A 16,426-nucleotide genomic window follows, 5' to 3' on the forward strand; every position below is an offset into this window, starting at 1 on the left:
GCCTCATTACAATGCCCTCTGGACCTAAATATCTTCTCAAGGCTGCTTCTCTGAGTGGCTCATAAGCAAACAGGGAGATGAGACTGGCCTCTCCAGCTCTTCAGCCTGCGGAGTTCTGTTCTCAGTGAGGCAACTTGTGTCTACACATTACTGGCCAACGATCAGTCTAGTGCAGCAGACAGCACTGCCCACACTCTGACAGCAGGGCACAAATGGTTAACTAGGGTAGTAATGGGCCAGGGATAAAGCAAGTATTTCATTTTATAAATATGAAAAAATTCTCTATCCCCCTCCACCTACCTGGCAAGACCTCCGTCCTTACAATACAGATAGCCTGCCCTGTGTAATCCAAGGGAGTTTGTGAGAGTGAGGAGCTGAGGACTCTCTCCTGTACTAACATTAGTTTCAGCAGAAGGTTAGACAATGTACAGAACTCTCAGAGTGGTCATGGCAGCTGAAGAAAAAGACCAAAGCTTATTGAACATGAGCCTACAGTTCTGAACTAGAAGAGATACCAACTGGGTCATCAAAGAATTTCATGAAAACTCAGATGAGTCAATGGAAAAAGCTGCTTGTGAATCCAAAATCCAGGCAAAAAACACCTTTCTGGTGCCACATTTACAAAGAGGGGAAATCATACGTCTCATAATGTTGCCAAGAGCAGTAATAGACCTTAGAGTGAAGCAGAGGATCAGGGACATCCCACCTCAGCACACTAGACTCACCCGTTATGGTTGTGGATGGAGGGTTAGCATCTGCGGGAAAGAGACGGAGGTTAGACACAGAGCACACGGGTGACAAGAGGCTCCATGTATCCACTGTCTGAGCTCTGCACAGGCCTCTGCCTGAATCCTGCCTGAATCCATCCTCCTCCATCTTTCCATCTTCCAGGGAGCTCCGTCCAGTCCCCTCCTCTGTGGCCTACACCTCAGTGCCTCAAGCTCACTCCCCACAGGTGGGAAATCATGGCCATGCCTCGGCTGCCTTTGCTAACACACAGGAAAGCAGGTCAAGCTTTCCTAGGCAATGAGCAGGTGAACACACTGACAATCCACCCTCACACTGACAATCCTGATATCCTATCTGAGTTCCAGAGATCCCTCCTGCTGTGATGCTCCAGAGTGCTCCACCACAGCTGTCTCATTGCAAGCTTCTGCCCTCCGTTCTGTCATGCTCACACCTTACCTTACATCCCTCCTTCCCTGTGTGATAAGAAGTGAACCCTATCTTTATTCACTGCATGGAGTCTTCAAATGACAACATCAAGGAGATAGAGGAAATGTATGAATCACATGTACAAAGATGTGAACAAATAATGCCAGGGGCTACTTGGCATTGGAAGCCAATGGACCTATCCCCCTGCAACATAAAACACAAACTATCCCTGCCTTCTGGATGGTACAGCTGTGGAATATTCACGGGAGAGCACAGTTACCTCCAAATCAATATTGGGACCCTATCTGTAGCAGGACATTGACTGAGCAGGCTCCTTCTCTCACTAGAGGGCGTGGCATTGACCTGCAGAGTCAGCTGCCATGAAGAAAGTGCAGGGCCACTGCATGAGCAGGAGGAGCTGCACTGGGGACCTGAAGGGACTGGTGCTTGGTCTGGAAACACCACAACCCACCATGGAGCCCAGTGATGATCGATGAGAAAGTGAAGTTCTGAGTGCAGAGCCAGGTGCCCTGGTGGAAGCCCATTCAGGGAGGAAGATCCCGGTGTCACAGGCGCTCACCTGAGCAGATGACTGCTGCATCCTCATGGTGTCCACAGTTGTGGGAGAGCCAGCCACGGTGGGGACAGTTCCACAGGTAGGACTCATGACCTGAGCAGGCCACGTCGTCTAGGACAATTGGTCCTGAACCCTGACCAAACCGGGCATTTCCTGGAGCAGACCTGGCCCAGCCACAGCCCAGCTGTCTGCACACCACGTTGGCATCGTTGGTGTCCCAGCTGTCATCACACACGGTGCCCCAGGAGCCCTGGTACAGGACCTCCACGCGACCCTGACAGCGGTGCCCTCCGTTCACCAGCCTCAGGGACAAACCAGAATCTGTTCCTGAAAACCACACAATGTTTCTACATTTTAATCTGTTTCCATGGAAGATGGCAGGGCTATATAGTAGATGTGCAGACAACTCCCCAGTGCCTATACTCTCTCCTGAAGTTTTAAATACAAAGGAAGACTATGGTACCCTCTCACTCCTAGAAAATGGCCCCGGAGCTGAAAAGTTCATGCATAGCCAAAACGCCCTGGTTCAGATAATATAGGTCTTCTGTCTCAGTGTGAAATGTTGTCTTCTCTGTTGCCAAACCTCTGCGCTTCCTTCTGCTGACCCAAGCCCTCTTATCCAAATATTTCCCAGACCATGGCAGTTAGAGCCAAAGGCATCTGGGAATGGACCAGAGCAGAATCAGAATTTTAAAAGCAACAGAAACATTAATGTCTCTCTTCCCCACACCATTGTCTGTGCCTCCTTTTTGTGTAGATGAGACCTGCAGAATCGCAGAATGTTTTGAGGAGTGTTAAAAGAAAACAGTGTCCTCTCTACTCCCATCACATACACATCTGCATGCATCCACATTTGCACATTAGCAAAGTGGAAGGCAGAAATGGACACCCTGACGGGAGCCTGAGCAACAGGGAGGGAATAAGGCATCTTTGACAGGACAAGTTCTAAGATCCCTGGTAAAAGTAGACATGATCTGCTCACACAGAAGAGGCTGGAGGGCCATATCAGAACTCCTTTAACCAGACACGCAGTCATTAAACTGTGCCATCTTCTTCCAGGCCACCATAACACCAGCAGCTTTCCTGTGTGGCAGTACCTTCCACCATGCTGTTTTGTGTTTTAGCCTGATGAAAATGGACTGAAATTTCTAAAACGTGAGCCAAAATAAGCCTCTCCACTTTTAAGTTGTGAGTGTCAGGTAATACGTCTCAGAGATGAGGAAACTGATTAAGATAGCTCCTATCCTGACCTCCCATTTTGCATACTGTGACACAATCCAGAATTTCCATGGCAAACTGTTAATTAGGAACAGGATTACACTCTTCTGTAGGTTCTACCAGCCTGTAGGGATGGGAATCATTTGGCCAGAAAGGATGAGCCAATAATAGTGACACCAAAATCAACTGTCCCCTTGTGACCACTGGGACAAAGTATGGATGGTCAATGAGTCAGGGGCTGTCACATGGGGAGACACAGTGTGAGCAAGCCAGTAAGGAGGTACTGAGCCCACTGCAGCTCTGCCTCTCCAGGTCAGATGTGAGGCCAGTACCACTTACAGCCTGAGGGCCCAGTTCAAGGCTGAGAGCTTCTCTCCCAGGGCCGAGCCTAGATCAGCCTCCCAACACCTACAGGCACCATCTGTCTGTTGAAGGGGAGAGCAGCAGCTTCCACACCCACAAGCCATGGATACACACAGAAAGTTCTGGGAGCAGGGCCAGAAAGATGACCAGAGCCCATTCATAATGTAAGAGTCCCAGTGTTCTTAGGGGCCCGCCTGAGCAGACAACTCCAGCATTCTCACAGTGTCCACAGTTATGGGAGAGCCATCCTCTGTGGGGGCAGCTCCACAGGTGGGATTCACTTCAGAGCAGGCCACATCATCCAGGACAATCAGCTCTGAGCCCTGCCCAAACCAGGCATTTCCTGTGGCCAGTGTGAGCAGTGTGCCTGCAGACCACATTGGCCACACTGGCCAGCTGTCATCACACACGGTGCCCCAGGAACCCTGGTACACCTCTACTCGGTCCTCAGGGGGAAGTAGAAGACTTCTGATGCCCACAGACTGAGGTGTCTTGATTTCCAAGGTAGCTTGACATGGGTTCAGGGAAAAGGAATGAGCAAGGATGCTGTGCCAGCAGACTGGCGACTTAAGCCTCTTGAGATGCAGCACCCCAATCTGGCCAAGAGTCAGCATCGATGGGTTAGGACCACAGGGAAAGGAGTATGGGCAGCAAGACCTCTACAGACAAGACACTAGGCTCCACCTTAAAGCTCCTTGGAGATGCCTCTTCAGGTTGGTTCCTCCCCGCACTGAGGATCCACGATCCACAAAAGAGATCCCTTGTAAGCCTGAGAATCTATTCAGACAAGTCCCCTTTGGAGTTGAGCACCCCACATCCTATGCCCTCTTGCACTTCTTCAGGATCAGAGATGAGCCTATATGGGTGTGTGGGGACAGTCAGCCTACAGGAATCCCACATAACAGATCCTACCTTGTCGAGCTCTCTCAGTGCTTGACTCAGAGAAAGCCAAAGAATCTGCAGAGTGGAGAAAGGAAGAGGTCATTGACTGTTGAGGTGGGGTAGTCCTCTGCCTCTTTGGAAGCAAGGGCTGAATGCATCCTGCAGGCCTCCTTCACTACGAAAAGGCTATGATTTTTTCCTTGTGAAACCAGACAACTTTCTCACTCTCTTTGCTGGCTAGGCTTCTACCACGAACATCTTTTGCTCATCTCATCCTCCTCCACCTCCTCTTCTGCCAAAACATCACCCAGTTCATTAACAGTCCCAACCTAGCCACAGTATTGGACTTCAACTGAAATCCGGGCATTCCTATAGCTCAAACACTCTAACAAATATTTGCCATCACTAAGGTATTCTTGAGAAAGTGGCCCCAACCAGGAAGAAAGGTGGTTTTCAGAGGTACATTCTAGAATGCCAAAATAAACCCACTTACGAAGTAGCCACTTGGAGAACCGTGCTCCTTCAGAATGTCCATTCGTAAGTGGGGGTTGGATCACCATAGTCACATCCTATACATGGTGACACTGCAGAGTCCAGGATGCAGGGCAGATGCCAGTGAACAACTTACACAGAGAACGTATTGGCTACTCCCCAATGCGATCTTGGGTACATTTAAGTGCTAAGGACCGACTGTTGCCCCACCCACAGCATCCCCTTTAAAAAGGAGAAGCTGTCCCTTGGGTCAGGGAAGGTCGTGCTGCTGTTCATCAGGGCCAATCTACTGACTGATGGCATCGACAAGCTCGGGGGAGATTCAGACTGAAACCTGGCTCCATCACTTCCCAGCTTTGGACAACAGGCAGTCCCCTTACCCTCTCTGAGCCTTGACATCTTTATGTGTGAAAAGGGACACTAATACTGGTCTTCCAACGCCAAACAAGGCATGACTCACGGCAGAGAAGGAAACATGCACACATGCATGCACATACACGCACCGTGATACTGCCTCAACGCGCACGCACAAGAGCAAGAGGTGACAGCTGCACTACCTGAGCACACGACTCCAGCGTCTTCCTTGTGGCCACAATCATGGTTGTACCAGCCATCGTGGCGGCAGCTCGACAGGTCGGGCTCCCATCCTGAGCAGTACACTGCACCCAAGAGAATGTTCCCCGATCCCTGACCAAACTGAGCCCCGCCTGGGGCCGACACAGAATGGCCACAGCCGAGCTGCCGACAAACGACATCTGCATCCTGGGTGTTCCAGCTGTCATCACACACGGTGCCCCAGTAGCCTTGGTACAGGACCTCCACTCGGCCCTGGCACCAGTCACTGCCATTCACCAGCCTCAGGGGCAAACCTGCATCAACACGGCAGAGAGCTGTGGTCTAGGTGCTCTCTGCCCCCTTGGCTTACACTGTCCCATGCTCCCCCTTCTCCTCTGGGCACCCCATGCCCTCCTCTTCACTGATTCTCCCTCCTCGGGACCTTAAATATTACGTCTTTCCCCTCTTCTTCTCACTGTCATCCGCACCTGGAAAAGTTCTTGTACTCTGAGAACGTTCTAGACAGAGGACCCCAAAGCTGTCTCTCTGGTCCTGAGTCAGCCCTGACAGTCCCAGCCCTGAGTTCTAGACCAACATTTCATTGGCTTCTGGGAGCTCCCATCCTACCATCTGGAATTCAGCAGTCTTTCTCCTCCATTCAGAGGGATGATGCAGTCTGCTCCAAACCAACTTCGTTGGAAATTTGCGCATCACATTTGATTCCTCCTCTTTCCTCTACATCCAACTTATCACCAAGGATACCCTTTTTTATATCCACTGCTCTTTCACCAGGTTACACCTTCATTCTCTTGAACCCACCCTACTTAGGGCCCTCCCAGTTGATCTGTCTGCCTCTACTCCCCGCTTCTGGAATCCATTCACCATCACTGATCCAACCACATTCGTGAAGTGCTTGCTTTGTGCCTCTTCCTGTCATCTGTCTCCCCAGACAGCCCCCAAGTTTTATCTTCACAAACTACAAGTATATTCAAGTCACTGCCCTGCTCAAAGCACTTCAATGTACTCTCCACTCCCATCAAGATCAAGTATATGCAGGCATTTGGCCAACAGGGGTCCTCAACCTACACTTTCAGGTTCTTCTCCCACGGTAAAGATGACCATAGTAAAGGAGCCGGTGGGCACCATGCTGCTGCCTGGCATGATGCCACTCAGTCACCCATAATGAAAAGTTACACTGGTTAGGCAAGGAAATAGAGAGCAGGTTTGAGGATCAAGCCCAGAGTCCCGACAGCAGGAGCCAGATGCTGGGTGGTTTTATGAGAAATCTGTCACCAAAAAGTGCCAAATTGGAATGGGCTGCAAGGTAGGCAGGTGCTTGTTATTGGTTTGGAGTGGGAGTAGAATGTGGAAAAGCCCAGGAAAGAGGAAAGAAAGACTAAGGGACCATTTTCAGAGCATTTCAAAGTCTATTTGGGGCCTGTTGACTCCTTGCTGCCCCCTTCTGGTTACTCTCATGAATGTCCCTCCAGAAGAGTTCATATTCTTGCCTTAGCCTAGCCCCTGCGGGGGTGGGGGTGGGGGGAAGGTATCACTCAAAAAGCTTTCGCCACCTGCCTCGAAAGCGCAAGGACCTGAGTTTGATCCCCGGTACAAAAAAAAAAAAAAAAAAAAGAGCTGCTTCTCAAGTCCCTCCCAGGCTACATCTGCATCTCTCAAGGCATATCCTAGAAGGGAAATGAGTGGCCTCAACAGATCAAGGGACCAATTGGCAAGTTAGTTGTCCTGGGTGACCCTGACATATCAATCTTGGGCACAGAGGTCTACATACTCGCAGTAGAAAAAGTGGGAGATGGATGGGCTCATTTATTATGAAGAACCAGAATCAGGAGGACCAGTCTTGGGTTCAAATCTCTGCCCTACCACTTACCACGCATGTGACGTTATACAATGAAGTACTGACCAATTACCTAACTGTGCCCTAACTTCTCCATCTGCAAAATGGGCATAGTGATACCTACCTCAAAGTGCACTTGGGAAGATTTCATGAAAATAGCACTTATTATACATACTAGTTGAGCATTTATTATGTGCCAGGCAATACTGAAAATTTTATATCCTGCCAGATGTCATTTACCTTTAAGATAATTGTCCTTACTGCATAGAAGAAGCACTGACTGTTTTCGGCTACCCCTTCTCAACCAAATTGTTGAGAGGCAGAGAGAGGAAAGAAGGACAATGACAAATGGGATCGGCTGAGTGTGCATCTCGGATATGCCCAAGGGCTTGGAACCCACATCTGTCAACCCCAGTCCATCCCTGAATTTTAAAGCCAAGCATTTGTTCTGTGGCCCAGGGTGCACTCGGCTTCCACTGGCTAACAACAGCAGCAGATCTGACTGTCCAAGCCAATAATCGAGACCCTGAAAGGAAGAGTAGATGGGAAAACAAGTCTTACCAAAGCCTGTAGAGTGTGGGGCCTCTGAACCTAGATAGAAAGCAAATTCACGTTAGGAAAGATGTTCAGAAATGATCTACATGTTGCAGAAACTGACTTCGGTTTCCCCTCGCAATCCTGCCAGGGGGTGCTGTAGTTAAACCATGAGTTTGTGTGCTCTAATAATTCTTGCTTAAAGTGAATTTTTGCAACAGCAGATTAAGTCGGTTTTAGACGAAGGGCTCAATATGTTTAAACATTCTGAACAAAAATAGGCAATATTTAAAATATATACACATATCCTCTGTCACTTTCTTTGGAAATTCTTAGCAGAGGCTCCTATAACTACACTGGGAACATCATAGTCTCCTTCAAAGCTGGGTCAGGCAGAAAGGTTTCCCAAAGTACAGTGGGGAGAACGTCCTTATGTGTGGAATGCAGCTTCTTGAGTCCCAACTCAGGCCTTCAAATCAGGCTCTGTCGAGGGAGGGAGGTGAATCCCAAAGAACTGCTTTCTATTTGATTGAGATATGCACTGAATTTTGAGGCGGGGACAAAATAACATTTAGGGAGAACAGAACTGTATTACCACATGGTTCATTTATGCTGTGCATGGGAGAAGTTTCTATTGCTTTTGCATGTCTAGAAGGGACACAAATCATACTTTTATGTGCCTTTTATGAAGTCCCCATACCATTCATTAAAGCTTAGTATTTATTCTTAAGACATTAATAACTGTAGAGAGTGAAAAAATAAATTCTAGGCTAATATAGGAAATTCATTTCAAAGTACTTACCAGATATGAGAACATCTGATTCAGTAACACCTGTGAAGAAATAAAGAGAAAAATCATATGTGTTCATGTTTCACTCACAGGAATCCTGGCAAGAAACCCACCTGGGAAGCAATATAGGTGACTGAAGCAGAGACACAGCAACTGTGCATAGATCAACAGCTCGTATCTGAGGTCAGTCGTGTGGACCCCAAGCAGGTGTGTTACACATATCTGCCCTGCTGCCTCCCCCAAAAGCCAATTTAAAACAATGAAACAATGAAATTCCATTGTAATTTGTCAAGAAAGAAAAGGTTCTAGAACAATAATACAGGGAGAATGGGTGTAAGTTATAAACAAATACTACTCCGTTATATGTAAGGGACTTGAACATCTGAGGATCTTCTTGGAACCGAACCCCTGTGGATACTGAGAGACAAATATTCTCAATGACAAGTGTGTGGTTAATAGTTTTCCTGATAGCGTTTAGGCCCCCAAAAGTATATATAAGGAAATAGCAATACTGCTCAGGATCAGTCAGGAGGCTGAGGCAGCTCATGGTCGCAGCTCTGTCCTGCCATGCCAACACCTGGCACAGGAGCACCTAGGCTTCTTGTTGTGGTGGTGGTGTGAGCCAGGCATCTGTTGGGTTCTTGGTGGTGCAAGGTGCCCAGATGAGCACTAAACGAGCAAGGGCTGGTCCTTAGACCATGCATAGCAGGATCCTAGAAACATCCCCAGAGAGCCTTGCACAAGCACAAGTGCCAGGCTAGCTTCTATGGGAGAGTGAGCGGCAGTGTGTGTGCCTGTGTGTCCGTGAAGTTATCTGTCTCTTTGTCTTCACGTGTCTATGCTTGTATCCATCTCTATCTTTGTGAGTCTGTAATTATGTGTAAGCATTTATATATGCATGTGTCTCTGTGTACGTGACATGTATGCTTTTACATGTGTACGGGTATCTGTGTGTGTGCCTGTATGTACCTGTCTGTGTGTGCATTTTTCTGTATGTCTATGTATGTATCTATGTGTGTATGTATATCATGCTGATCTTTGTGTATCTGTGTCTGTGTTCATGTGTGTATCTGTCTGTGTGTACAAGTGTGTACAAGTGATTCTCTCCCTCTCTCTCTCCCTCTCTCTCTGTATATGTACGGTGAGCCTTAAGCGTGTTGAGCATATGTCAGGGAAAGATTTCCAAATGAGACAATGTCCGTGGAATTTAAAAAGACTGGTTAGATTGGGCCAGATGAAGGCTGGGAAGAGGAAGGCTATAAGGAAACTTGCAGATAGCAGAACCAGCAAGGCTGAAATGGATGTGGCCAGAGGAGGCGCTATTGGAGCGGGGAGCACAGGTTGTTAGTAGTAAGACACAGTGAAGTGTAAGCTCTCCCAGCAAACAGAAGAATGAATAAACCCAGGAGGTAGAAAACAGTGAGAAACATGTGGAGGACTAAACACCCGAAGGTGTTGCCAAACAGGGTGTGGGGCACACAAAGCTGCTGGAGGTTCCTGGACACCAGGCTGCAATGCTTGGACTTGGTTCCAAGGTGCAGCCTCAGGCTTCTTCCTCCTTCCACGGCACGTGGTAGCTGCACCAGATGAGTTTCACAATGCCCAGTGGTGTGTTTGCACAGTAAAGACTAGTTAAAGAAAGAAGCGCCGTGCCAGAGAATAATTAGACATCTGTGTGGCTGGTTACTTGACTCAGGAAAGTCTTCTCCCCTCCAAACACCAACCACATTAGAAATGTCCTCATAATGTTTAAAACTCCCTCTAATAATTTTTCTTCTTCTTTTCAAGTCATTAATGATGGCCATAAATCCAGCCCTAAATCTAAATTGTGGAAAGACTAAGTGAAAAGATCAGCAATCTGCCAGAAATGAGTTTAGAAGCAATTATTATTTTCTCATTTTGCAAAACATTGGCCTTGAAGAAATGGGATCAAAAGAAATGGGACCAAATGGGACCAAAGGAAGTAAAGTTTAAAAATTTTTTGGACTAATTTCAAATTTAAAGAAAAGTACCAGAGATGCTACAGAGTTCCCATATAACCCTTACCCAATTTCCCCTAATATCGACATCTTATATTTTCTTGGTCTATTTGTCACAACTAGCAAACCAGCAGTGGTATGCTCCTGCTACTAAACTAGACTTTATTTGGATTTCTCCAGTTTCTCCTTTTCCAGGAGCCAGTCCAAGGTCTACGTCACATTTAGGAAGTTACATTTGGATAAAACATTAGGAACATGCCTAGACTAGGAACGCTGTCAGTTCTGAGGCTCCATTTGCCAGTCACTGCCTAGGTAACCTCCATCCTTCACAACCCTATGAAGCACAGCAAACATAATCCCATTTGCAAATGAGTAAACTGAGGCTTGCAGCAGCTCCACAGCTGGCCAGCGGCAGAGTCAAGGACATCACTGAAACCGGCAGTCGTGCCACGGCCGCTCCTGCCCACCACCCTGACTTTCTCAAGAGTTTGTGCAGAGAGGACTGAGAAGAGGGCCTGTGGAGCCATTCATCTCCTCTGGGCCCTGCCAGGGACGGGGCGGGGGGTGGCGGCTCCTGGTCACAAGTGGTGCCCAAATACAGGTGGCCCTCATTCCAGGTCCAAGTCCTACCCCAGCAGCCTACCAGCTGCTGTCCTTGACAAGCCATATAACCTTCTGAGCCTGTCTCCCCATCTGAAATGTGGAGGTAATAGTACCTAACTTTGGGGTTGTAAATAAGATTTAGAGAAAAGAGGCACACAGGGTAGAGTGGGTCCCCACCTCCAAACGGCAGATACAGGCATGCATGCGCATGTGCATGGCTGCCTGTAAGCAGACATACAGCATCATGAAAACGTGACAACTCCCTCGGTCCCAGAGCACTGATGTCTTTTGACCTCCAAGACTAATATGACCGCCATGTTATTGTTCAGAGCCACTGCAGTGTGTTGTCAAAAGCTGGGGCGAGGTCCTACCTCCCTTCCACGCACTCTCTAAAGCACATGGAAGCAGATGGTCTGTCTAGGTCCCAGGCTGCCCCACTCTGGACCCTGAGGCTCTCCTAACAGGAAGGAGTGGTAGTGTCCTCAGTCAGCTGTCACACATCTCCCCACACACGGGCACTAACTGTACCACACCCCAAGGCCTGGGCTTTGGGGTGCTGCTTTCATGACAGCTGTCTCCCAAATGAACTTTCATCTTCAGAGAGTCCGTTACCAAGCCCAGGGGAGAGTGATAGTTCAAGAAGTTATATGGAACTTAGATGATTTTTCCCTTGTCTCCTGGAATTCATGAATCTAGCAAAAAGCAACACCAAAGAAAAATATGAGAAGAGGGTGAAGGAGGAAAAGGGAAGAAAATGAAGAAAAGAAGAGAGGACGGAGGAGAAAGAACAAAGAAGAAAAAAGCAGAGGGAGAATGGAGGGAGAGGATAAGGAGATGATGGATGTCAGAGAGATGAGATAAACAGTCAGACGGATACAGAGAGAGGGTGACCTAGAGAGACAGACATGGAGACAAGGACAGAGGCAGAACGAGATAAAGAAGAAAAGACCGAGAGACAAAGAGAAGGCAGAGACAGAAAGACAAAGAGACAGAGAGGGGCAGACAGGGAGGCAAATAAAGAGAGTCAGAGACCAGGAGAGAACAGGTACACAGGGGATCATCCTTTTACATGGCACCTTGGTTTAGAGAAAAAAAAAAAACCCTGAGATTCAATAATCACAACAATTTTTCAATGGTTCTTTCATGTCTCCCACATGAGAGGCAAAGCCATGCTTGAGTGACACAGCTTTGAGTCCTGGCCTAGGCGGTAAGTGACAGACACAGACTTGGAATCGTAAAGATGTTGTCTGTGCAAATACTTGACCTGATTTGCTCAACAAATATTGGTCTTTATGCCAGGCGCACCTGCAGAGAGAAGGCACATAGGAGCATTTACAGGAGAATCTTTTCTTCCCATTTTCATAGCATACAAACCCTGTGCTCAACACATTATAATAAAGTATTAGGGCCTCTTAGTAGCACACGTATTCCCTTCCTTAACGTTGGGGACATTTCTAAGTCCACCAGGTCATTTTCTTCACTGAATGACTCTCTGACATTGATGTGATTGGCTTGTTCTAACATATATATTTCTCACCCAGAGACAAAACAAAAAAGAAGCATTCCTTCCAAACATTGGTGAACATTTACAATTACCAGCAAAGAACCACCTCCTGCCCAATACAAAACTCCAGTGCGGAGGAACAGTTAGATCAGATTTGCCAGGATTTAGGTTTGTGGGAGTGCAATTAATGAATACAATAATTAGACATAATACCTGCAGAGAGAACTTGACCCCACAAAAGACATATTTCAAGGATGATCGTGGAGATCCCCATCGTGCTGGGTTCCTCTCAACTTGCTTAGAAATTCCTTGACATTTATAAGTTCCCAGCTGAAAGAAGGAGTGTCTTCCAGGGCCGTATATTTCGATTGCTGTAGTAAATCAATACAAAGGAAGTAAGGGACTCTGTTAACAGCCAGTGGCTAATCTGCAGGAACAATTTGGGTGTGTTTGATTGATTGCAGCATGAATAATCTGAATAGTGCTCAACTGCCAAGGCAATGACATTAGTGATATAATTTCCAACTTCCTTCTAAGTGAACCTCAAGGACTTCCAAGGGCTCCCTGAAAGTGGGCTTAATTTTAATCTTGGAGAGTTCAAGTTCACCTGTGGGAAGCAGGATGTGGGCTGCTGGGCAAATAAGGGATGTGGTGCCAAGGGGGAAAGCATCTCTCGGGGATGGTTTGTCCTGGCAGAGCATTCTCTGACTGGCCCTTGTGCATATAACGTAGCCTCAGAGGAATGAGAATGACATTATTGCCAGTGTGGCCTTAGTGTAGATGAGAGGTGATTCTGCGGAGACTATGGACTCATACTTGCTTTGGCCCCATCCTCTGTGTTTCTGGGTCTCCCACTAATTCTATAACACAGTACCTAGGGCACATGTGACCTCAGACTGACCCACCTCTGATGACCACACAGCCTTGACTTCTCGTCCTTTGGACTCACACTGTGTGACGCTTGGGATTTGGCAAAGGCACAAAACCTGCCCCCACCTCTGCCTACCTGGTTCACAGTCTCTCTCTTCGGGTTTGTGATGTAAGTGTCACCTCACTCTTTGGGATCCTCAAGTCTGCAACCCCAGCTTGTGACCGTCCCCTGGACTCTACCAAGAAGGTTGGTTGTCATTGTTTGTGTCAAGACACTTTCCAGGGTTGGGATTTCTGGTGAGAAGCAGCCAGCTTGTCAGGTTGCCTCTGTTCCCCCACACAGTGAGCAGGGTTGGATGCTCGGCTGAGTCGCCAAGGCCAGCAGTGGACACCTTGTCTTCCTTGTGCGGTTAACCTATGGTCTCTGTGCTTCATTCTAGAAGGACGCCATAAGCCAGCCTTGTATCAGTCATCAACAGTCTGGAAACAAGGCTAGACGTCTGCATCTGGTTTTATCCACATGACAGTTACATTCCAGCTTTGATTTCTGCTTTACTCAGCAACTCTTCCTTTTTTGGCATTCTCAAGTCTTCTTCACCCCCAGGGAGAGAACAGATGCATCTCCACAGGACAGGCCACTATGCTTCATGCTCCTACTGTCAGTCTAACAATTGAGAAGTATGGGGTGACCAGAGAACAGGGCTGCACATCTGCTGGGGGATGCCTAAGTGTCCGCACACTGCATTCTCCTTGGGTCCGGGAGGGCCGGCCTGAGGATGATGCTGAGGCTGGCTCTGGGATCATCAAAGAAGAGCATCATGACAGGTTAGCAATGTCTGCTCGGGCACAGCAGGGGAAGGAGGTGGCAGGAATACTAAAGAACTGAGAGGGACGGGGAGAAGGTCGGTTTCCCACAGCAATGTGCTATCTGGTCTTAAAGACAAGAATGAGGGCAGTAAGTATGGGTAAAAATTGCTAGGGGAGATACAGGAAAAGTGTTGAGTCAGATGGCAGAGGCAGTTCTCAGAGACGGTGGCTCCTTAACCAAGTCTGAAAGACAAGCAAGGGCCAACAGAGAGAGAGAGAGAGAGAGAGAGAGAGACAGACAGACAGAGACAGAGACAGAGACAGAGACAGAGACAGAGACAGACAGAAACAGACGAGAGACATCGCTGAAAAGCAGGGGCAGCCTCTCTGGCTGCATACCGATGAGGGCAGGGAGCCTCAGCATCTCCTCAGCATTTCAGCTCACAGGAAACATTCTTGAGAACGCCATGATTTTCCCAACCACACAGCTTTCCCATTTTTGTTGTTTTGGTGATCTTGTCCTTTCCCCATGGAGCCTTGCACAGTGATCCCAAGATGACAATGCTTGGGACCTTCTTGTTCAGGGGACACCAGGATGAAGGAAGTGGAGGGCGTGTGGCTGTCATTTGAAAAGCAGCTCAGGTAGGTGTTCCCTTTGGGAAATGGGTGCCCACAGTGGGACAGAGAGAATGCAGCAGTCCCAGGCATGTAGGAAAACTCAACAGAACCTGCCACCACCACGGGCTTCATCCCCAGGTGCTGCATGTGTCACAAGGCCTTCGTGGCTCATAAGACGCTCCTCAGAAAGGTCCCTTCTTTTAACTGATTTTATTAGTACACTTTGATATCCATAATGATCACATTCATCACGAGGAATTTGTACCTGCACATACTATATCTTGATTCTTCTTTTTTCCTCATTCCCCCTCCTCATCCTTCAATCGTTCTTCCCCTCCACACTTACAAAAGCTTTGTTTCCACTTTTTCCTTCTGTTCTCTTTTTTTCCTTTTCCCTTCCTTCTCTTCCCCCTCCCCTCTCTCTTGTTCCCCTTCCCATTTGAACATTTTCTTCCTACTTCCCAGTATCTATTATACATTTTGGTCCTTATTTGCCTTTTTGATTTCTCACACAAAAGAAACAATGTGATATTTAAATATGTGCATCCAATTTATTTCACTTAAAATTGTGTCCTGAAGGTGTATCCATTTACCTTAAAATGTCTCAAGTGTATCGTTCTGTGTGGCAGAGTAGTGCTCCAGTGTATATAAAAACCACATCTTCTTTATCCATTCATCTGTTGATGGGCATCTGAGCTGTTTCCAAGATTTAGCTATTAAAATTATGTTGTTATAGACATGTCTGTGCATATAACCTGTGGTATCATGCTTTTAACTCTTTCAGGAAAATACCAAGAAGAGGAATAGCTGGGTCAAATGGGACCTCTAGTTTTAGTTTTGTGAAGAATCTCCATGCTGATTTCTACAGTGCTTGTACTAATTTACATTCCACCAACAAAGGAGAAGCATTTCGATCCCCCCCCCCCCCCGCCCCAAGCCTCACTGGCCCTTGTTATTGGTTGATTTCTTGATGATAGCCATTTTTCCTGGAGTGAGGTGGAATCTCAGTGTTGTTTCAATTTGTATTTCTCAAGCACAGTGATGTTGAACATTTTTTAATATACTTATTTGCTGTTTGTACTTCTTTGTCTGAGAAGTATCTATTAATTTCAGATGCCCAGTTTTGGATTGGGTCTTCAAACTTGAGGGTCTGATTTTTTTAAAGCCATTTATATATTATATATATTAGTTGAAAGGTCTCTCCTTATATGAAGAGAAGGGTTCTGAGGGGACCAGCCCTCAGGCAGCAGCCACTCACCCTCCGAGGACCGCTTTTACTGTCCCACTGCTTAGAACCATCTGCCTCAACAGCTGCAGGTGGATGGCCGCAGCCACAAAGCTGCACTTACAGAGAAACCTGTTACAGGTTCAAGACAGTGTCTGTGCAGCACCTTCCCAGGCAAGCAAGAGTCCATGACACTCCTTGGCAAACTCCAAGGAGACCAAGCCCTGGAGGCTCAGCACCCCGGGGTATGGCCTTCAGGAGAAGAGACCCCATGGGGGCTGCCCATGGCTTTTTTTTAGGCAACAGTACCCTTTCCTAGAAGCAGAACTGTTCTACTTGAGCACCTCCTCCGAACCAGCTCGGGTAGCCCCCACCACCTTCCCACACATCTGCCCACCC

At 47.5% G+C, this 16,426-nt stretch overlaps 1 protein-coding gene across 3 annotated transcripts in view; it reads right to left on the reverse strand.

The window, feature by feature from the left end:
• Dmbt1 (deleted in malignant brain tumors 1) overlaps positions 1–12,798 on the reverse strand; it is a 28,494-nt gene extending 15,696 nt beyond the window's left edge. Inside the window, exons 1-7 of one of the 3 annotated variants that reach the window (XM_087185196.1) lie at positions 12,721–12,798; positions 8,434–8,463; positions 7,659–7,688; positions 5,245–5,556; positions 4,226–4,270; positions 1,736–2,059; positions 726–755 (exon numbers count right to left, since the gene is read on the reverse strand). In XM_087185196.1, coding sequence (XP_087041322.1) covers positions 726–755; positions 1,736–2,059; positions 4,226–4,270; positions 5,245–5,556; positions 7,659–7,688; positions 8,434–8,463; positions 12,721–12,781 — 832 coding nt within the window. In that variant the 5' untranslated portion in view covers positions 12,782–12,798. The remainder of the gene's footprint in view (positions 1–725; positions 756–1,735; positions 2,060–4,225; positions 4,271–5,244; positions 5,557–7,658; positions 7,689–8,433; positions 8,464–12,720) is intronic. The other 2 variants (XM_087185197.1, XM_087185198.1) reach the window with 2 other exon arrangements.
• Between the last annotated feature and the right edge of the window lie 3,628 nt (positions 12,799–16,426).

This window comes from Heterocephalus glaber, unplaced genomic scaffold (assembly GCF_053883595.1).
Source record: "Heterocephalus glaber isolate CG9 unplaced genomic scaffold, H.glaber_assembly_v1.0 deba00001497, whole genome shotgun sequence".
In the NCBI taxonomy this organism is placed as follows: domain Eukaryota; kingdom Metazoa; phylum Chordata; class Mammalia; order Rodentia; family Bathyergidae; genus Heterocephalus; species Heterocephalus glaber.